The sequence below is a fragment of the Lampetra fluviatilis genome, chromosome 59, assembly GCF_964198595.1.
Source record: "Lampetra fluviatilis chromosome 59, kcLamFluv1.1, whole genome shotgun sequence".
Lineage (NCBI taxonomy): Eukaryota > Metazoa > Chordata > Hyperoartia > Petromyzontiformes > Petromyzontidae > Lampetra > Lampetra fluviatilis.
Genome location: NC_136333.1, coordinates 6,484,862 through 6,508,370, shown reverse-complemented (window position 1 = coordinate 6,508,370; position 23,509 = coordinate 6,484,862). Strand labels below are relative to the sequence as shown.

General features: G+C 48.0%; 1 protein-coding gene across 1 annotated transcript in view; it reads right to left on the bottom strand.

The window, feature by feature from the left end:
• Positions 1–6,167: 6,167 nt before the first annotated feature.
• The window catches only part of LOC144950740 (gamma-aminobutyric acid type B receptor subunit 1-like), a 41,531-nt gene continuing 24,189 nt past the window's right edge, over positions 6,168–23,509 (bottom strand). The window contains exons 9-18 of the mRNA XM_078880813.1: positions 20,243–20,320; positions 16,910–17,060; positions 15,201–15,333; positions 14,087–14,203; positions 13,237–13,344; positions 11,713–11,803; positions 10,638–10,765; positions 9,911–10,039; positions 8,106–8,249; positions 6,168–6,474 (exon numbers count right to left, since the gene is read on the bottom strand). Of these exons, the coding sequence (XP_078736939.1) occupies positions 6,184–6,474; positions 8,106–8,249; positions 9,911–10,039; positions 10,638–10,765; positions 11,713–11,803; positions 13,237–13,344; positions 14,087–14,203; positions 15,201–15,333; positions 16,910–17,060; positions 20,243–20,320 (1,370 nt within the window). The 3' untranslated portion in view covers positions 6,168–6,183. The remainder of the gene's footprint in view (positions 6,475–8,105; positions 8,250–9,910; positions 10,040–10,637; positions 10,766–11,712; positions 11,804–13,236; positions 13,345–14,086; positions 14,204–15,200; positions 15,334–16,909; positions 17,061–20,242; positions 20,321–23,509) is intronic.

Sequence of the window (23,509 nt, the reverse complement as noted above, 5' to 3'; positions counted from 1 at the left end):
TGGTACAAAAACTGACACCTTTATACAAGGCATCATGTTTGCAATAACCACAACACAAGTTGTACGCCTTTTGGCGTCATCTGGTCCAACACCATTATTATTTTATTATTTCCCTTCTACGTGACTTTACCGAAAGCACCAAGAAGATGAATCCCTGCAGTCACGAAAGCTTCAAATCGAAAAATGTAACATAAAGTTAGTATAAAATAAATATAAAAGTATTAAACAATAGTTTATACGTGAACTTTCCTTAAATTATGATTACGTGCGTCATCAGTTTATCGCATCACATTCTCTCTCATCACTTTATCTCTCGTCATTTGACCTCTTCATCACTCTTTCTCTCTCTTTCTTTCTAGATGCAGCAGTCGTGAAGCGTTCCAGACGCGACTCCGCGGATAGCCAAACCCGCGGATGTCAAGGTCGCGAATAACGAGGGAATACCGAACCGCATTTGGTACAATGCACGCGCGACGTCGGAAGCGAATCCCATACAACTGATAACACTGGTCAACAAAAAAAACACATTTTTTTCTGGCCTGGACTTTTGCAGCTGTTTTAGACTAATTCTAGGGTGCTGATTCCAAATCTGATCTCATATTTGCTCTATCACATCTCATTTTTAAATCCTTTACATTAAGTTCACTTGCTTGCGCGCTTACGACCGTGCAAATCTTTCAGTCGTTTTTTTAACCCACCTTCCGTGATCCAATCGAGCTGACATTTTGCACACAGACTCGTTGTGCGTGACAATTTATTTTCGTGAAATTTGTTTTCCAAAATTTTACACTTTTTAGGAAATAATTAATTATATTTAATTACCAATTGCTTAATGGTGGCAGGCAATCATCTGACCCATAGGTGGCAGCCATCTCAAGCCAGAGGACGAGAGGACTCTAGCCGCCACGCATATAAAGGATTTATAGTGAAAAACTTTGTTTTTACGGGTTAATTTTTTATGCTATCGGCATACCCCATTTTCATTGATTTTACCCGAAATTAACTGTCACTTATGATTGCAAGTTGTTGCGAGTCGGTGACTGCTTTAGTGTTAAAATATGGTGCTGTATTTTTAAGATAGTGTGTTTATAATATAATTTTATGTAGATATCCACATTTATTTAATATTTTTCTTCTGCAGTTTTTATTGAAAATGCAATATTTGATATCTCAAAAACCTGATGTGATAGACAAAAACTGATGCCAGATTTGGAATCAGCACCCCAAAATTACATTAAAACCGTTGGAATACCTTATGCCAGAAAACGTGTGTTGACCAGTGTAATAATAATAATACTACAGCTTTAACATTGCAAGTGCACACGTGCAAATCATCCCTGCTATTTAAACCATGTGAATACGAAAACAAAACATTTTATCTACCAGGTAGAGCCCACTGAACTATGTTTTTTAAGAAGCGACCTTGCCGCAAACGATCGCTTTACATTCATAGCGACAAATGACTCTCAAACGCGTGACGCTGATTCATTCTAAATGTGGGGGGAGGGGAAAAACCCGAGAAGCCGATGAAAAATCCACGCGATCATGGGGAGAGAGACACGCAAACTCCAAGTATACAACAGGCATCAGGGTTGTGATTGAACCCATGACCTCCTGCATACCGGGAGAGGGAGCTAACATCTCGCCCAAGGGCTATGCGTACCACACGTTGGGACCGACTGATCTAGGAAGCGGTGGTGGTTAACGTATCGTGTAGGTACGTTATGAACCACATATATGTTAACCATCACCCCTTCCGAGTTGAATAATTGGATGTTGGTTCAGCGCGGCAAGTTGCTCAATGTGGTCTTGAGAATTTTCTTTAAACTCGTCCTCGCAACATTACACACCCCCTGCCATCGAAATAATTATTGCCGTTTTAAAAAAAAAGAATTAAACTGTGGTAAGCGGTCTTGAACAACGGCTCTCTATACATTTTAAATAGGATAATAGTCGTCGCGTTGTTAACCGCTTGCGTGCGTGACAAGTGAATTAAAGTTTGGTTGTGTCGGGTGGTGGCGGGTATTCACGACACAACTTTTATCACATCGTGGCCTTATTAAAATAATTCAAAACAATTAATCAGAGGTGACGGAGTTAACAAACCTGCATATCCGTTTGTTGCGACGTACGCAGAAACTAATGCACTTCATAAATATATTTTAAAAAACGATTAATAAAATAATAAATAGGTTTTTAGATATGTAATCATATTTAAAAACAACATCAATTAATGTCACGATTGATATTAATTTTTTTTTGTTTTTAGTCAACGCAACCACAACAAATGTGCAAATATTATACGTAATAAAAAATATTCCTTTTTGTAGAAAAAAAACATCAACTCCCTAACCACGTAACCAGTGGCTATGCACAGGTCACCAAACAATCCAAACCACGACTTTTGCAGCATTCTTGGGTTGTGAACACGATAAGCCACACAAGACCGTGTCATTTGTTGTAACACTGAAACAAACACTGAAACGTTAGCAGACAGCTCCCAGGCAATCAAAAACATCTCCACGATTATTTTCCAGTTCACGGACCTGTACGTGGAGTGTGTGGGGTTGAGTGGCCACGCAACAGTTCAATTCCCGGCCACGGCTCGCATATCGGTGGTGGGTCAGAACTCAACCGGTCAAATAATCCCCACGACTGACACATTATGTGAAGGCCCCCCACCCAACATTGTTTTGACAGAAGATCCGTCAGTTAAAATGATTTTATTTAGTACTAGCGGTAAGTACCCGGCGTTGCCCGCGCGAAAAAGACAGACATACACATTTTAGTATAAAAGCATTGTACCGTATTTAGTACAAGGGTGTCAATTTACCGTTGAGGTCGGTGTGTGTGTGTGTGTGCGTGCGTGCGGGGTGCATCTGCCATTCGCCAACCCTCCGACAAAGCTGAATCACTTACAACGGAATCTCAAGTCGATGGGTCTTTGTATGCGACACGGAAGAGGATGATGATGTTGTTCCCACCACATCACACCAACTCCGGGCATCCTCGCAGCAGCAGTAGCAGCAGCAGCGGCTTTTGGCTGCTCACCATCGAACAAAGGCGGTGGTCACACGCATCTTGCGGCGTTTTCAGATGCGCTTCTGCGGCCGTCTGGAACGTTCCTTTCTTCCGATATTAGGAGCTGTGCACTTTTAAATACGTACATATTCCGATGATTCTGATTAAATCTAGATTTAAAACTAATTTCTTTAGAACTGCTTTTTGTGTTTAGTTTGTTGTCCTTCCCCCGCGCCCCCGATTAGCGCGGTTGGCTACGTACGGTGCGAACGAAGTTCAATGTACATACACATGACAGAAAATGAGTTTGAGTTTTACGCAGCACTGCGATTGAAGACGTGGAGAGTTTCTTCATGGCAATCTCTGTGTCTCTATTTAACTTCAGGCATTTCTCCATTTCTCTCTCTCTCCTTTCCTGTCTCCCTGTTATCCTTCTGTGTGTCTGTCACAATGTCTGAGCATGCGTCTTTCTCCTGTGTATGTGTCTGTCTTATCAATCCCTGTTTCTCTGCGTCGTCTTACTCTGTCCCCATGTCTCAGCGTGGGTCTCCATGTGTTTGTCCTTGTTGCAGTGCGTCTGTCTATCACTCCATGTCTCCGTGTCTGTCTCTGGCCACGTTTCCCTCCTATAAACTATTTTTGTATCTTACCAGGTAAAGCTCACTGAGCCATTCGCTTTTTTTTCAGAAACGCCCTGACCACAAACGATAGCCCAACGATGATACTTCGACAAAGTGGCTCATTGTGTCGAAATGTATCGCAGCAAAAAAAGTCGAAATCACCTAAACGTGTGTTTCTCAATGAATTTCAGGCTGCGAGCAAAAAAAAGCTCCGGTCGGATTCGGCCGAAGGTCAAGAGGTCACCTTCCCTGTGTCACAAGTGCCGGTGTCACAGGACTGCTGAGATGCCAGAGCCCAAATCCACGCTCCCAGCCAGGATGCCCCAAGGTGACACAGTCGGCCACAGCTTGGCGCTTACAGGACAATCGAAAAATTTTGGTTTTGCTCTCAATTGTCCATGCTCTTGTAATCCCTTCCCATTTCTTCCAAATTTCAAATATAATTACATTTTTCGATTTAAAGCTTTCGTGACTGCAGGGATTCATCTTCTTGGTTCTTTCGGTAAAGTCACGTAGAATGGAAATAATAAAAATAAAACATAATAAAATAATTCTCACGACGTTTCGGCCACAACGCAAGCAGCCATTCAGACGCTGTCTTTCCGACAGACCTGCTCTCCACCTGAGGACGGCTGCTTGCGTTGTGGCCGAAAAGTCGTGAGAATTATTTTATTATGTTTTATTTTTATTATTTTATTATTTCTATAATTTAATTACCAAGAATTATAAGAAGTGCAGAAACGAGGTTCAATCAACAAGTTCCAAGACCGATTTTCGTTTGACGATCTGCTTTAAACCCACCGACGATTTGGATATTAGCTCCTGCGCGGTCGTATCCTGCATGGAGACTCCTTCCCGTAACGTCCATAAGCACCTCTCTTGCCGTTCTCAATCGCAGATGCTCTGTGCCGTTGCCTTCGTGTTTGAAATGAGCGTTGGGAATGTCATCGATCCACCTGCCTACCTACCTATCGGAGCCGCTTTAAAAAAAAATTGGGAAACGGGAAAAAAAAGCAGAAGCAAGTCACGTGGTGCCACACCGGGAAAGAATTTTGGTGGTGCCGAACAAATATATGTACATTTGGTATTCGCGCCGCTCACACGAAGGCGTTCTTTTTAAAACACGCAAACTCACGGTCCCCGGCGGGGTCACGGTAAGGGGGGCACGGCGATACATGTGTGCAATCCCAATCGAGTCATTTGCGGATAATTCACCTGTTGAATTTGGCAAAGTTGGAGCGTGACGCCGGCACCCAGGGGGAATCTTTAACGTCCACTCTGCAGCAGACGGCACGTGCTTCGTTGGTTAACGCGCCCGCTTGTATTAACCGGGGCGGCCTGGCGGATCCGGGCCGCGTCAAAGCACCGGAACGTGCCGTTGCTTGGCGACAAACTGGTGGCGCAGAAACCGGCGGTGTGTTGCCCGTGCCAGGTCCGGACGCCCGTTCAGGGAATCACCTCTGCGCCGTCGCTCGCCGACGCGCCGATGAGAGTTCCAGGTTTCCCGTCTTGCCGATTGGGGGCTGAGTCACGGGGTTTTCCTTTGCGATTGATCTCTGCCAACACAGTGAACGGGGCCGGCGTGTTTTTTTTCCCACTGCGAGATTTGACGCTTAGGTGTCAGCCTCGCAATGCACTCCGCCCTCCGTTTCATCGCCGGCGGCGTGATGTTTCGAACAAAAAACCAACGTGGACCATTGCTCAGCATTTGCACGCGCACTCCTTGCTCTCCTTTGCTCAGCCGTCGGGAGGCGCTGCTGCTGCTCCTGCTGCTCCTGCTTTCTGTGCGATTTCTCAGCAGGCTGCTTCACACGGCCGAAGAATGAAACTCATCGCAGTGCCATTCCGACGCCGGCATTGCCTCGGCGCGTCGTCGGCATTCCGGCTGAACGCGCGTCGCCGCGTCGAACCAAAAAAAAACAGCCTCGGAGATTTTCGACCGGCGCTCGGAATCGACACGACAGCAACACGCGAACAAATCACCGATGGCTCCCCAACGCCTCTTGTTCCACCGCACAACCGAGGCACGCCCGGGCGCGCCGTGCCGAGCCAAGCCCAGTGACGCGCCGTTTTTATCCACTGCAGGAGCCGAGCCGTGCCGCGGGGCGTCACGCGCAACGAACCGAATTGAGATGCGCACACGGATGTCGCGGTGACGCTGCGTCCCCACGCAGCGTTAACGCGACGGACGTCACGTGACAACGCGGCGAATCTTCCCCCTCCTCGAGCGATGACGTCGCCCGTGTGCCCCTGCAAGGACCCCCCCCCCCCCCGAGCAGGAAAAAATTCAGATGTCTCTCGTAGACCACAGCATCCTACGGTTCGGTGAAGTCTCGGCACGGGCGGCAGATAGCCGGCTCGGCCCGGTCGTGCCGGTGCACGACCGGTATTGCGTAACACCGCTCGGGGCCGCAGGTCACGTCCATCACGAGGAGGGGGTCTTGGATTCACGCGTGCGTTTTGTTGTTGTCGTTGTTGCCCCCCACCACCCCCCGCCCACCCCTCCACCCCCCGGCCCCCCGACACTTCGCCACGACGTCCGTCAGTTGTACATGAGCTGCACCCTCTTGGCGGAGAGGGCGTTGTCCGGGCGCGCGCTCCGCTCCGCGCTGGCGGCGTGCGTGGGCACCAGGCACGAGACGGCCGCCACGTTCTGCTTGTAGCGCGCCTGCGGCCCGGGGCTGGGCACGTGGTTCCCGTGGGGGCTGTCGCAGCCGCCGCCGCCGCCGGCCGGCGCAGACGCAGCGGCGGCGGCCGCGGCACTCGGCTTACGGGCTCGGAGCTGCTGCCGCTCGGTGAGTTGCCGTCGGAGCTCGCGAACCCGCTCCTCTTTCTGCGAGCGGAGGGCGAGGGAGGAGAAGTTAGGCGGGTGGGGACAACAACAACAACAACAACCGCCATTCGCCACTAAGTGGCGGTGACGTCACCACGACGCTTGTGACAGGCCATGTGCACCTTGAGGCCACGTGGAGTGTCGGGTGGGGACACACACACACGCGCACGTTGTTGCGCGCGTCGTGCGACGTTACGTTTACGAGTAGCGGGCCTCGAAAGGCGAGTTCCTAAAGAGGGAGTTCGAACTTTGTCGGCAGGTCACCACCGCGGCATGGAACAGTATCGTGCCAAAGCGATCGCGACGGAAAGGAGCACGTTGAGCTACCGCTCGTGGTATAGTTCGCTACGCAGCTCGGTGCGCCTGACCTGGTAAAATAAAATCGTTGTTAGTGCTCTCACACACGGTTCAGAGAGCAGGGCTGCTTTACACGTGGTGTGCTTGCAATGTTAAAGCTGTATAATTTATCTATTTTCTTTGGGTCTTTCGGTAAAGTCACGTACATAGGTTCAAAGAAAATAACCAAAAACTACGGCGTTTCGATCGCAACACAAGCGGTCGTCATCAAGGAAACGTCGGAGTTTTTCGTTATTTTTTTGTTATTTTCTTTGAACCCGTCTACGTGACTTTAACGAAAGACCCAAAACATATGAATTCCTGCAGTCACGAAAGCTTTAAGTCAAGATGTTTACTTATCTGTTATATGGAATTCGATGAACCAGTGGCCTGGAAGCTAATAGCTCAGTGGGCTTCACCTGGTAAATTAAAAGTTTCGTTTTACTTGTATATATTTTTCTTCTTGGTTCTTTCGGTAAAGTCACGTAGAAGGGCAAAAATAATAAAAATATAATTTTTATTATTTTATTATTTCCCTTCTACGTGACTTTACCGAAAGAACCAAGAAGATGAATCCCTGCAGTCACGAAAGCTTTAAATCGAAATTGTATATATTTGTTTGGGATTTGCTTATTTCCTATACCCTGCGCTCCAATCGTCTTTTTTTACTGTTTGCCGTATTCACGTTCTAACCCGCGCCTACTGGACATCTGTGAGAAAGAGCTTCACAGCTCATCAGATTCCTCCGGTATGAATAAATATTCTTATTCTGCAACCGCTGTTCTTGCGCCGCGTCGTCTGAAACAGCGCAGTTGCGCGTCAGTCGTCCGGGGCACGGCACGACAAATTAAAGCGTACACGTGTGTGGCACATTAGGAATGGATCACTCTTTGAATTATGTCCTTGTGCAGCAAGGGAGTAAAGTGTGGTTCTGTGAAAGTCCTGATGTGCTGTGCAGTGCATCAATGCATGTGTGTACAGCAGCATGTGATGACTGAGTTAGGCCTGTAGGTGGCTGGCAGGGTTAATGATTAACCGGACTTGGACACCAGCCACGTGGTTAATGGCGACTCGGGAGCAATGCTGTTGTAACACACGTGCTGGTGCATTTTACAGAGTGACGGTGCTGTTCTTCACAAGATTGCTATTAACCACAATAAATAAATGTGCTTGCCCTCTATTTGGAGCACTTGCCCACGTCCTTCATTCCGAGTGTGCAACACGTGTACGCACCGAGCCGCAAAAAAAAGTAAAAAATAAATATCTAAAACATTTTTTCTGATCGCCCTCCGCACCTCGGCGATGATGCGCTCCAGCTCGCGGTTTTCACGCTCCAGCTGCCGCGACTTCTCCTCCTCGTTGTTGAGCGTCGTCGAGATGGTCTTGTTGGCGTCGTGCTGCTCTGTCTGCCACTCGCCGCGCGTGATCAGCCTCCGCATCTGCAGCGAGGGCCGCGGGGCAGACAAGGCGGCGACTCTCGGTGACGGACCGTACGTCCCCCCGTTCTACGTCCCCGTCCCCCCTACCCCCCTCGCCACCGGGGCTGAGATCACGGCCTCATCGTTGTGTTCCTGTAGTGACTCAACTCGGATGCATACTCTTAGTCTTAGGTTTTTTCGGTAAAGTCACGTGGGGTAAAAAATTTAATTAAAATTAATAAAAGTAAAATAAAAATCACGACGTTTCGGAGGCAACACAAGCTTCCGTCTTCAGGTGGAACCGTCACAGCAACGATTGCTGTATGAAGTAAACACCTCTTTAAAAACCTTTTTACTTGATACAGCAAGCGTGCTGTGACGGTTCCACCTGAAGACGGAAGCTTGTGTTGCCTCCGAAACGTCGTGATTTTTATTTTACTTTGGTTAATTTGAATTTTATTTCTCATCAAATCCTTGCAGTCTCGAAAGCTTCAAATCTAGACTCAACTCGGAGACAGTAAGACTTGGAGGCACTTCGTTATTTAACAAGCACCATCGGGATAACTCACACAACACCCTACGTGGGTGCACACTACTATTATTATTAAGACCGTCTATTGTGGATGGCACTACTTAGTTAGAACAGTTGGTAGCCTGTCTGACTAGCAGCGCCCCGGGATGGTGAAGACGGAGATGACGACGACGAGATTCATCTTCTTGGTTCTTTCGGTAAAGTCACGTAGAAGGGAAGTAATAAAATAATAAAAATAAAACATAATAAAATAATTCTCATGACGTTTCGGCTACAACGTAAGCAACCGTCCTCAGGTGAAGAATGAAACACTGCCAAGCTTGGAGCGTATATATAAGCTGAGTTGGAGGTGGAAGAAGAGCGCCTTGACAAAAGAATTTGCATATCAAGAGCAATTTAGCATATTTATGGGAAATGCGTAGGAGGTGGGCGGGGGGGGGTTTCGAAGTCATATGCCCATGCATTATGCAGGATTAGCAGCATCAAAGGGAGGGGGTAGGGGGTAGCATTAACAAAGGGAGGAAATGTTAATAGTATGTAGAAGCAACGATGGACTTGAACAACAGTCCCAAGGTCCCGCTCAGGGGCCCCCTCTTATACTTCCAGCGTGGCCTCGCTCCACCCCGGCCACGGCCACCTTTCTGGAACCTTCTAGCGGGTTCCTGGGGCTTCCCGATGGGCCCCTTCTGTGACCTTTCCCCTTTAGATGTCCCCCCTCTCGTGTCTATCGTGGCCTGCTGACGCGAGCACTGCCGTACACCGCAGTTCCCCTTTTTCGCCAGCAGCCAGCGTCTATGCCACTACACTCCTCAAGGGCTACCGTGGTAGGGGTGGGGGCAGGGGGCTTCAGCACGGTTCGCCAGTAAGATGTTCAGTTTTGCTCACCAGCCCCGGGTAACATCGGCGGCAGTGAAATCTGCGCCGGTTCTTCCACGCGCTGGTCAGTGGTGCACCCCCCCCCTCTCCCCCCGCGCACTCTTGTACCTTGCACGTTACGTCGCGCGAATAAATCACGCTGCGGAGCGAAATGTCGGACGTGGTGCCGAACAAGTCGCGGTGCAAAAACCCCGAAAACGCAGCGCAGAGAAAGATGATTATCGTGACGACGACGGTGACGATGGAGATGATTCGGTAATCTCCGCCAGCTTACCTTGGGCACAAAGAGGACAATGAGGGTGATGTAGGAGGAGAAGATCACGGCCAGCGCGGCGAAAGCAAAGGAAGCGTCCTGCTGCTTGCTCACGATCATGGCCACGGGCGCCGTGATCATGCACAGAACCTGCACGGGGCCCACAAAGACAAACGTCCCCCGTGTAGCCTTAACCGACTGTTGGGGCAAGTGCTGTCAGCAAGCAACCAATGATGGCCGGCACGGCACACGAGGTGGGCGGCCAGCACCGCGCCTCGCTGCCTTTGTCCCCCCCAGTGTGCGATCGTTTCACACCACACCAAGTACTAATTTGAGGCCAAGTCAACCTAAGGGAGGCCCTGGATCGGTAAAAATAATCGTCAGTGGTGACGGCCGTGAGCGGGAATAGAACTCGGCTCGCCAGATTCAAAGTGCAGAGCGCTAACCGCGACACTACCGCTCCCCAAACTCGGGATGAGTTATATTAAAGTATTAGAGATTTCGATTTTTAAGGCATCTGTCCAGCGTGAAGACTAGGCCAAAACTACCACACTCTGTACTTTGGATAGACTCGCCCCCGTCACACGAACATGGAATTCCCGCCAAGGGCTGTAAACAGGTGGTGGCGGCGGCCTCAACGGCTCAAAGCTCATTCGAGCCGCATTCCCATCGCTTTGACCTTTAACCTCCGAATCGCTTGCTAATCAACCAATGAGACAGCGTCAGATCTGCCCGCGTGGCCCATTACCGAGACGTTGTAGATCGCCATGCCCACGGAGCGGTGGTCGTTGATTTTCTCCGTGGAAACGCTCTTGGTCTCGTACGCCAGGAAAATGCCCAGCAGCAGCAGGAGGCCCTTGTACGTGTACACGATGCCTGCGCACGCAAACGTGGAGTTCGTCACGCGCGCCAAACTCACTCAGGGCCTACCTTGGCTCCCCTCCCACCCTCAACCAGTATATATACAAGGACTGTTTTCTTGGAATTTCTCTCACTTGATACAGCTATCGTGCAGTGACGGTTCCACCTGAAGACAGAAGCTTGAGTTGCCTCCGAAACGTCGTGATTTTTATTTTATTTTGCTTTTATTTATTTGCATTTTTTACCTACGTGACTTTACCGGAAAAAACCTAAGAATATGAATCCTTGCAGTCACGAAAGCTTCAAATCTAGAATTCACTTTTTTTTTACGATTGTTGTGACTTCGGTGCCGCATCGGTTCTGCCAATTCGCGCCCCCAATTAGCACCGTTTGTTATGCACGGTGTGAAAGAAGTTCAACGTGAGAACGTGCGTACACAACTCCATTCTCCCAATAATCAGCGTTTTTGGGTTTAGATCGCGTTATTTATAAATGTGTCGTAACCCTCCACCACCCGACACGGTCAGTCAGCAAAAAAGTGTCACGTTGACAAAAGACAAAATAGTTCGCTGCTTTAGCCCACCGGTGTGTTGAAGCGTGAAACCACAACATTTACAATTATTGAGTAGTACGACGTTTCGCTGGTAATTGCATCCAGCATCATCGGGCAATTCGCCAGAATGGTGAGGCTCTGCTCTGTCTCCCGTTCTTATATAGAGCAGCAGCAGAGTGACGTCATCATTAATTAATGATGACGTCACCCTGATTCTTATATAGAGCAGCAGCGGGGTGACGTCATCATTAACTCATCAACTCATCAGGTGCGACGATTTGAGGGGGGGGGAGGTATTGTAATTATATACTAGATTAGTATTCAGGCAGTTGTTACGATGCGAGTTGTAGATTAGTAATCCCTTCTCCCCGCAGGTGCTTCGTGCGGTGTGTGTGTCTGTGTGTGTCACCCAGCCACGTGGTCATCTTGCGCGAGCTGCAGTGCTCCAGCTGTGGAAGAATCTCAACGTCGTCGCCCACCAGATTCTCCTTGCCGAAGCCCTGCGTGGTTCAAGTTCATGTATTAGGTGTAGCCCTGTGAGCCATTCGGCTCTTGAATCGGGTGCAACCGCAACAAACAAACAAAAACATGAACAAAAAAACATTTTAAAGTGACTATGTGACTGAGTGCAAACAGAAAATCCAAGAAAAGACAGCAAAATATTGCAGAAAAAAACACCGTGCACCAACGCTGTGTGCAGTGGGATGCAAGTCAAACAACCAACAACAACCACAAGACAACTTAGATTAAGGCCAACAGTCTAACTCTGTACTACAACAACACAAACATGGTTGGGAGTGTGCGCGCGTCACAAACGGGGCACCAAGCAGCCGAGGGTTGGGGCCAGGGTGCGTGCCATCGTCCCTATTTCTGTCGCAGTGGCTAGGAGATGTTAATTACCTCGCCTGGTCTACAGGAGGTCGTGGGTTTGATTCCAACCCTGACGCTTGCTGTTTATTTGGAGTCTGCGTGTCTCTCATCATCACGGTGGCTAGGAGATGTTAATTACCTCGCCCGGTACGCAGGAGGTCGTGGGTTTGATTCCAACCCTGACGCCTACTGTTTATTTGGAGTCTGCGTGTCTCTCTCCGCCTGGCCGCGTGGATTTTCCTCCGGGCCCTCCGGTTTCTCTCCCCCACATTTAGAATCGACGTCACGTGTTTAAGAGTATTTGGCTGCTGCTATAAATGTCCACGTGATGATAAGCCACCACCTCGTTGAACTATCATTTGTGACAGCCAGGGCGCTTCTTAACAAAAGAGCCATACAGCTCAGTGGGGCTTACCTGGTAAAAGAAAAAGTTTAGTAAGTTTAGTTTAGCGAAATTCGTAGGTTTGACCCGAGTTAAAGACATCATTAAGACCGTGAAGGAGAGGCAAGGGGGCTTTTGGGGGAAGATGGTCAACGGAGTGGCAGCCAAGGGTGGCTGACACGCACGAGAGAGCAAGTACGTCCACCGTGGAGATGGAGCGGTAAAATCAGCATGCACGCCAGTGGCTTGATGGAGTGTTATAGCGTGGGACCGCGAGAGATGTTGGATGACCCAGGGCTTTCGGTAAAGTCACGTAGAAGGGAAATAATAAAATAATAAAAATAAAACATGATAAAATACAATTCTCACGACGTTTCGGCCTCACGTCGTGAGAATTATTTTATGATGTTTAAATTGTATTATTTTATTATTTCCCTTCTACGTGACTTTACCGAAAGAACCAAGAAGATGAATCCCTGCAGTCACGAAAGCTTTAAATCAAGATGATGTATTCATATTCTTAGGTTTTTTCGGTAAAGTCACGTAGATAAAAAATTTAAATTAATAAAAGTAAAATAAAATAAAAATTCACGACGTTTCGGAGGCAAAAAAAAAAAAGATGATGATGTTGATGTTTATCATGATGATGACGACGAGGTGATGATGATGATGACGGATTACCTCGACGGTTCTCTGCAAGGGGTCGACAAGCTGCCAGATGAGGATGGTGACGGCATCGATGAAGATGAGAACCCCCGCGGTGACGTAGAGCTTCCATTGCTCCAGTTGCTGCGGGGTTGGGTCAGGGGTGAGGGGCAGGGGTGTTAATTCAGGGCAATGCTCACGATGCCTCAACTCTTCACATTCATTCTAAGAAGCCACCTGATGCTTAGTTTTTTTTTTAAACCCAATCCCAAGTGAGTCATTTTTATTTTTATTGCTACATTCAATGCCACTCCGTTTGCTGCACAGACATTCCTCCATAATACAGGTGGTGGGGGGGTCTAACGACACATTGATATATTTACGCGATCTAACCCGAAAAAATCTTATGGATGATATTGGTCGCGAAAAGCCTAACACGTGCTAAACAGAAGTTCCTCGTTTAACGAAGAAGCAGATGCGTGCCGCGTTAAGCGAAAATGCGTAAAGGGAAAAAAAAACGTCCCCAGAAGAAATAACGGAATGTTAACGTCTGGCAAGGTACAATGAATGCGCACGCAGCGTGATGGTGGGAGACACTCCGCTCATCCTCGCAGCGGCTTTTGGCTGGCCATCGAACAAAAGATGGTCATCGCATCGCCCGTCTGGAGCGCTCTGCCTTCAAATATTGGGGAAGCTCCTGGAGCTATGGCACTTTCAAATCATCTAGTTTGAAAACTAATTTCTTTAGAACTGCTTTTTGGTGTTTGTTGTCCTTCACCCGCGCGCAGCGACCGATTAGCACGATTGGCTAACGTGTGTTTGCGAACCAAGCTCGACACGCGGAACACGCATACCACGCGTTAACGCGAGGCGCTGCCGAACGTACCGGTCTCATCTCCTTCTTGTCCTCCTTCTTGGTGAAAAGGGTGTGCACCCACCAGATCTTGGTGAACATGCTGCCGTAGCCCATGCCGAATCCAATGCTCAGCAGCCACACACGTACCTGCACACCGCAGCCGCCACGACCACGACCATGTTCACAGTTGGGATTCACAAGCGGCAACATCGTTCCTGTTGACGGGTTTGTACATCCGTCACGCGCGACGGAGCGCCTTACGCCGCGATAGACCCGCTGCTGTGGGAACGGCGCGAGCGCTAAAATATTCAATCTCGATCTGAAGCTTTCGTGAGCGCAGGAATCCATGCTCTTTGGTTCTTTCGGTAAAGTCACGTTGGTAGAAAAAAAAAAATGTATCACGACGTTTCAATCGCAACACAAGCGGAAAAAAGAAATCAACTTCTTTTTCAGAAGCGACCTGGCCACAAACGATAGCTCACAGATAAGGCTTATCATGTGGAAATGTATAGCAGCCAAATAATCTAAATTCACGTTGATTATAAATGCGGAGGGAAAAACCAGAGGACCCAGAAAAATAAAACCCACGCTGCCACGGGGAGAGAGACACGCAAAACTCCAAATATACAACAGGCGTCGGGATCAACCCCTGACCTCCTGCACACCAGGCGAGGTAGTTAACATCTCCTAGCCACTATGAGACCTCCTTTACCAGTGGCAAAATATAGTAGTAGGGTTTTACCCTTTAAACTGGTACAAAACTGACACCTTTATACAAGGCATCATGTTTGCAATAACCGCAACACAAGCAGTCAAAATGCAAACAAAAAGAAACAACTCTGATAATGGTAATGATATGCACTGTCCTTGAAGTTGATTGGTCCACACCCGAGACAGCTTTCCTTAGAGCCTAGTCTCCATTGGTGTTGGACCAGATGACGCCAAAAGGCGTACAACTCAAAAACAGCGCACTATCAGAGTATTGAGAGCTCGGAGTAAGCATTTACACTGTGAGAAGCATTTTGACTGCTTTTGTTGCGGTTATTGCAAACATGATGCCTTGTATAAAGGTGTCAGTTTTGTACCAGTTTAAAGGGTAAAAACCTACTACTATATCTCCTAGCCACTGTGTTGTTATTATTACCTGGCAGATGAACGGGAACTGACGCTCGCTGATGTGGAGGCCATCCAGACCAAGTGGCAGCACCACGGCCAGTGTGAGGATGCATCCCAGCGCCGTCAAGTTGTTGAGGTTGGGCTGCGAGTTCTGGATGTATCTGGAGTCACAGAGGCGGGAAACGCGCAAACCAAGGAGTTATCTGAACCACAAGACCTCGGCTGATCTCGTTAAAGGAGCATTGACAATGACCGGAACTCCCGTCATCCTCGCAGAAGCGGCTTTTGGGTAACCATCGAACAAAGGCGGCAGTCACCGCATCGAGCGCTTTTCAGATGCGCTTCTGCGGCCGTCTGGAACGCTCTTGCTTCTGATATTAGGAAGCCACTGGAGCTGTGCACTTTTAAAACATCTCGATTGAAAACTCGAAATGTTTGAGAATTGTTTTTTGTGTTTGGATTGTTGTCCTTCCCCCCACGCTCCACCGATGAGCAGGGTTGGCTACGTATGGCACGAAAGAAGTTCAACATACATCTGCGTGGAGCTCTTGACACAGCCCCCCCTCGTATGCACGGTGGGTTCTCTCTCGGCTCTTCGGTTTCCTACCATGGAAAGCCAAGCGCTCGTTCGCGGAATTTGGCCAGACAATATTGCATTTTCGATATCGCGCCTTTCACATCGGGGCATTCAAGAGCACTTTGCACACCTTTTCACAGCGATGAAGGAAGACATTGAAAAGCAAAGCAAAAAGAACGGCGTTAAGGGGCACGCCGTTTGACCAAACCACGTCGCTCTGCACCCGCCGTGTCTGTCCACACGTACCCCCACGTCGCACCTAGGACACCCGCCGTGTCTGTCCGCACGTACCCCCACGTCGCACCGAGGACACCCGCCGTGTCTGTCCGCACGTACCCCCACGTCGCACCGAGGACACTCTCCGTGTCTGTCTGCACGTACCCCCACGTCGCTCCAATGACACTCGCCATGTCTGACCGCACGTACCCCCACGTCGCTCTGCACCCGCCGTGTCTGACCGCACGTACCCCCACGTCGCACCGAGGACACTCGCCGTGTCTGACCGCACGTACTCCCACGTCGCTCTGCACCCGCCGTGTCTGACCGCACGTACCCCCACGTCGCTCCGATGACACCCGCCGTGTCTGACCGCACGTACCCCCACGTCGCACCGAGGACACTCGCCATGTCTGTCCGCACGTACCCCCACGTCGCTCCGATGACACTCGCCGTGTCTGTCCGCACGTATCCCCACGTCGCTCTGCACTCGCCATGTCTGTCTGCACGTACCCCCACGTCGCACCGATGACACTCGCCGTGTCTGTCCGCACGTATCCCCACGTCGCTCCGATGACACCTGCCGTGTCTGTCCGCACGTACCCCCACGTCGCACCGAGGACACTCGCCATGTCTGTCCGCACGTACCCCCACGTCGCTCCGATGACACTCGCCGTGTCTGTCCGCACGTATCCCCACGTCGCTCTGCACTCGCCATGTCTGTCTGCACGTACCCCCACGTCGCTCCGATGACACTCGCCGTGTCTGTCCGCACGTATCTCCACGTCGCTCTGCACTCGCCGTGTCTGTCTGCACGTACCCCCACGTCGCACCGATGACACTCGCCTGTCTGTCCGCACGTACCCCCACGTCGCTCCGAGGACACTCGCCGTGTCTGTCCGCACGTACCCCCACGTCGCTCCGAGGACACTTGCCGGGCTCACCTGACGTTCCGGTTGTAGATGTTGAAGACGAGGCACACGCATCCGAAGATGATGCCGATTCCGGCGAGGACGGAGAGGGAGATGAAGAGCTTCTGCGAGAGGTAGCGGAACTGGATGACCACCTTGGTTCGGTCGGGAGGAGGCGAGCCTCCTGGAGGTCACACGGCACACGGAGGACTTTCAGTCGGGATTCTTTATTCATCCTGGAGAAATCTCGTGAGCTACGAAGTTTTTTTTTTCACACAGGTGTCCAGTAAAGGGTCAGAAAGTTAGGACAACAACATAAAAAACAATAGGACAATCTATAAGGTAGGTAAATCACTAAGCTAAATAGTATGTATCTAAAAGTTTACAACTTCTTGGTTCTTTCGGTAAAGTCACGTAGAATGGAAATAATAAAATGATAAAAATAAAACATAATATTTTATAATATTATGTTGTATTTTTATTATTTAATGGGGCTGGGTGGGGGGTGGGAGGGGTGGGGCTGGGTGGGGAGAGGCTGGTCACCCCGTGGTGCCCTTATAAAACTCAACGTTTAACCTACTCACGCCGGCTTGTGCCCGCCCTCACGTTCGGGCATATTTGCGGAATACACCACGCCGCCGTTGATCCTGGCCATTGACCGAGCAACCCAACGTTCCTACCACCTCCTCCGCAGGAATGTTTCCATACATAGCCAGATTTAAATCACGTTATTCTATACATAGCCACCAGGTGGCACCACTGACGCACGACACTGAGCTTGTCGATTTGAAGGCAGCCCCTTGCCTTGTCGGCAGATACGTCCCTGAACAGTTGTGCGGCAGTGGCTTGCGCATTACAAGGAGAAAGTTCAACTCCATGTCACGGCCAGCAACAGTGGCGATTGATATCTGAATCGGTCCCACGCATGCCCCAACACCCCAAACATTTTTTCCAACCAGTACTGACCGGCGTGGTGAAGTATGGCCAAGCAAACACCGATTGCCAAAAAAAGGCATGGGGGGGCGTTCACTTAGCAGTGGGTTGAGAAAAGAGGGCTGTAATTTGTTGATGGTGAATTAGGCGCCAGCGTGCTAATTGTCAAGTGTCTGAGCCAAAGTCGAAATCCACAGATGGGATCTCTGCGGGAGCAACACTGTCGACAAATGAATTAATGATCAATGACTTGTGTAAAAAAAAAACGCTCATTAAAAAAATATTGGTCACACGAGCGCTACACGTGACTCCCCCCCCTCCATGAGAAAATCCTTCAGATGCCGCGAGGCTTTGGCTGGGTGACAACACGTAGCACACTGTTGACCTTGGGGTGTTAACGGTGCATCGATAAATACAATCAAAACAATTCATTAACTCCATTGGAACCTCATTTGCCAGTAAAAAATATAATTGTTTTTTTACCCTTCTATCTGGCAACAAAACTGACACCTTTTGGCGTCATCTGGTCCAACACCATGTGAGACTAGGCTCTAAGGAAAGCTGTCTCGGGTGTGGACCAATCAACTTCAAGGACAGTGCACATTATCAGAGTTATGTTTTTTGTTTGCATTATGACTGCAGGTATTGTGGTCTATGTAAACATGACTCCTTGTAACAAAGGTGCCAGTTTTGTTGCCAGATAGAAGGGTAAAACACCAATTGTCAATTCATTAACTGGCAATATGCCTAGTTTGCACGATTGCTGCACCGTGCAAAAAAAAAATAAACGGACGTATATTTTTCGATTTAAAGCTTTCGTGACTGCAGGGATTCATATTCTTGGTTCTTACGGTGAAGTCACGTAGAAGGGAAATAATAAAGTAATAGAATTATAAAACAGTGAACATTCTCACGACGTTTCGACTGCAACACAAGCAATCGTCATCAGGTGTGAAATCCACTTTACCGAAATAACCAAGAATATGCTAATAGGGGGTTTCCCCTTTTTTCTGGCAACAAAACTGACACCTTTTGCAAGGAATCATGCTTACAGTAACCACAATACTTGCAGTCAAATGCAAACAAAAAACAATACTCTGATAATTTATGCATTGTCTTTGAAACGGATTGGTCCACACCAGAGACAGCTTTCTTTAGAGCCTAGTCTCATATGGTGTTCGACCAGATGACGCCAAAAGGCGCACAGTTCAAAGACAACGCACTACCAGAGTAATGAGAGCTCGGGGTGAGCAGCTACATTATGGGACCTCCTTTGCCAGTAGCAAAATATACTAATAGGGGTTTTCCCCTTTTTTCTGGCAACAAAACAGACACCTTTTGCAAGGAATCATGCTTACATTAACCACAATACTTGCAGTCAAATGCAAACAAGAATATGGACGGTATATTGTTTTACACATCCCGACAGCGTCATGGCCCTTCGGGAGGGCATCATTTCAGCAGCATTGATTCAGCACACGCAAACTCTGGACCGGTTTTCGACATGAAGTGTCTCATCTGCAGAGTGCCAGAGTCAGGCCTTGTTAACTTATTCCGGTGGACTTTTTGATGTCAATAAACGAAAACCTTTTTCTAGCTATCCCTCTTAGTTTGATGGGAAATTATATCATACGTAACATTGTGAGATGTTACGTATAAAAAGTTATAGATCAGTGGTTTCCAAATGTGTGCTTGCCGTATAACTCCCTGCCACAGCCATCAACTGTCCATACACAATCTATATTTCAACAAGCCATATTTTATTCAATCGTTCAATTATTTATATATGCTACATATATTAGTAGAATAACAACATTTGAGTTACATTTACAAGTAATTAACGCCTAATACATTTATTTAGCGCTTAATAACTGCATTTTTGTTTTTTCGATCTGATTTGTAGCTGAATATTTGGTTCACCATTGATTTGAAGCTTTCGTGACTGCAGGAATCCATAACTCTTTGGTTCTTTCGGTAAAGGAAGTCTGCCTCAGCAGCAGACCATGCTTTCTCACCTGATGATGGACGCTTGTGTTGTGCCCGAAACGTCGTGATTCATTTGATTTTATACCCACGTGACTTTACCGAAAGAAACAAAGAGTATTTGGTTCTAGATTTGAAGCTTTCGTGACTGCAAGGATTCATACTCTTCGGTTTGTTTCGGTAAAGTCACGTGGGTAAAAATAAAATTAAAAGTTAATGAAAGTAACAATGGAAATAAAATAATAAATCACGACGTTTCGGAGGCAACACAAGTCTCCGTCATCAGGTGGGACCGTCACAGCTAAAATTACTGTATTTGGTTCACCAGTCCGGTGGGACCCCTTGAGCTCTTTGGAGCTCTTATATTTTGCCGAGTTTGCTTCTGTCCAGTACCACACACACCACAGTTTTGCGAAGGCTCGGACCACACGCACACACACACGCACACACCGATCCATCGGTCCGTGTTGAGCCAGGAGAGATTGTTGTTGTTGCTGTCGTAGTACCCGATCTTCACATACTTCCCATCTAGAGCGCGCACAGACGGGCAGAATGAACGAGTCAAACACAACCGCAAAGAAACGTCAACGTCTGCCGACCCCTCGGTCGATTTTCCCGGCTACGGCCAAAGATCAGTGTGCGAGTCATATCCAAACCGGTCCTGGTCAACCCGCCGCCCCACGCTTCACCAGCTCACACCGGTGAGTGTGGTGACGTTTCAAGTTCAAGTTCATTTATTAGGTATAGCCCTGTGAGCCATTCGGCACTTGAATCGGGTGCAAACGCAACAAACAAAAACACATGAACAAAAAACATCTTAAAGTGACTATGTGACGAAGTGCAAACAGAAAATCCAAGAAAAGACGGCAAAATATTGCAGAAAAAAACACCGTACACCAACGCTGTGTGCAAAAATCCTAGTGGGATGCAAGTCAAACAACAAAAACAACAACAACAACAACCACAAGACAACTTAGATTAAGGCCATCAGTCTAACTCTGTACTACAACAAACAAACATGGCTAAACCAACACAGCTAAACCAAGTATGGTCAAACAACTCGTATAACCAGCATGGGGAGACCTTCATCCAACAGTGGATCGGCAAGGTCTGCCAATCATAAATCATAGTCACCATAATATAGGTTTTTGGGTCAGATCGCGTTATTTATAAATGTGTCGTAACCCTCCACCACCCGACACGCCCAAACAGTAAAAAAATGTGTCACGTTTTCAAAGGACAAAATAATTTACTTCTTTAGCCCACCGGTGTGCTGAAGAAAGAATCAACAGCATTTTTAAATTTGAGTAGCACGACGTTTCGCTGATAATTACAATCAGCTTCATCGGGCAAGAATGGTGAAGCTCTCCTGTTGCTTCCGGTCTTAAATAGAGCAGCCTCAGGGTGACGTCATCATTAAATTCAATTCAATCTGGTGCAGTGATTCGAGGCAAGTAGGGGGGGGTGTATATACCCACCCCCTCCTTGCCTCAAATTTTAAATCCGTCGTACTCAAATTTAAAATGCTGTTGAATCTCTCTTCAGCACACCGGTGGGCTAAAGAAGTGAATTATTTTGTCCTTTGAAAACGTGACACTTTTTTTTACTGTTCGGCCGTGTCGGGCGGTGGAGGGTTACGACACATTTATAAATAACGCGATCTGACCCAAAAACCTAAATTATGAATAATATTGGTCGCGAAAGCCTGCTACGTGTTAAATTGATCATAGTCACCGTTACACAGCTGTCAAAGTGGCACAGAGGTAGAGACTGTGGTTCGCAAAAACGCCACGAGTTAAATTCACGATTATATTATTAATCCGTTTCCCACTCTGAGATGTGTGTAAATTTCAGGGTGGCTCCCGTTGATTTTATTTAGAGAGGCGTAGAAGCGCCGCTGTATTTAAAGACATCGTTACTCACCGCATAGAGTTGTAGCAACACGACCGCAACTCTTATGATAGCTGGTGCCAAACTGTGTCACATGCCCTCCCGCATGGCCTTGTGGGAGCCTCGGTGTACCGATAAAGTTATTTTATTTTAGTTTTTCTTACGATTCCGTTCTGATGACATACACGCATATACGTACGTCATCGGAATGGAATCGGAATAAAAACTGATGGAATGGAAAAGGGTTAAAATTCCACGTATTTACACAGAAACCTCACCGAGTCTCAAATCTTTTTCAGGAGGGGCCTGCCAAATTTTCACATTCGGGGAAATGTTGCTTTGTGTAATTTCAATGGAGTAATTTGAGAGGTATTTTTTTATTTCGCATTGGGGATGTTTAGCAAATACCAGTTTACATTGTATGGTTGGTTGTTGTTATTTTTATATTTTTTTAGCTAAGGGAAGAAACTGGAGAAAGGGTGGCAGTACATACAAACTCCACACAGGAAGGTGTCTGAGTCGGGAATCGAACCCATGGACATATTGCTACGAGGCACGTGTGCAACCAACCTGCCACCCGACCGATCGATCAGGGTTCGACTCTGCCCTTTTGAACCCTCCAGAAAGTCAATAAACTGAGTACAGCTCCTGTCATTATTACTGTAAAGTTCTACAAATTCCCACCGCCGTAGATATTACCTGGATCAACCTTGCAAACGTGGCTTATCATCAATAATTCACATTTTTAAAGTGGCGCGTGCCATCCGTAGATCACAACGCGCCATCGTGTATGGAAAGCCAGGAAATAAACAGGACTTAGCACAGGGTAATCGGCCAGTACTGGGCGGCGAAGAAGGCCAATTTAGAGAGGTGAGTTTTGAACAGAGAGACGTCAATAGCTCTCACGACTCTGATGGCATTATTAGCAAAGTGTTGTTCCAAAGCCTGGGAACCCCACGGTCACCCCTGCAGGAACAGAGGCTTGCCCTCGGAGTACTTATGTAATATGAGGATGCACCCGGGGGTAACTGGGCGATGGTGATTGGCTCTGCCGGACTCAGCCCGCAGCCAATGGGGACGTCGAGCCAGGGGCGTAGCCTTGTGGCTGCATAGCAACATCTAGAAGGTTCCAAGGGTGAGGCTGATGATTGGCTGCGTGGCATCACGTGAGCCAGGTGTCATAAGGGGTGGAGAGAGACAGCTCGTGGTCAGTGTGGAGAGGTTTGAGGAGAGACCACGTCTGTGCCTCAGGCACGCCAGCGGGCACGTGGCAGGCCGGAGGCTATCTCCCGAACGCCGTTAGCCAGCGGTGTGAGGGAGCGAGGGAAGTGAGCGAACGCCACGCTCGGGTAACGGGAGTAACGGGAGTAACGGGAAAAAGGAACCCAGCGATGTGAGAGAAAGCTGTGTAACGAAGAACGAATAAAGACAAGACGCGAAAATACGATATCGTCCGGAGTGGGTTTATTACACTTATACTCTTAGTTTTTTCGGTAAAGTCACGTAGGTAAAAAATGAAATTCAAATTAATAGAAGTAATAATAGAAATAAAATAATAAAACATCACGACGTTTCGGAGGCAACACAAGTCTCCGTCATCAGGTGGGACCGTCACAGCTAGATTTGCTGTATCAAGTGAGGCAGGGATTCCAAGATGCAAGTTCTTAAATACAAGTTAAGGGGGAGGAGGGGGGGGGCTTATCAGAAGAGACTTGTGTTGCCTGCGAAACGTCATGATTTTTTATTATTTTATTTATATTACTTTTATTAATTTTAATTCATTTTTTACCTACGTGACTTTACCGAAAAAACTAAGAGCAGGAATCC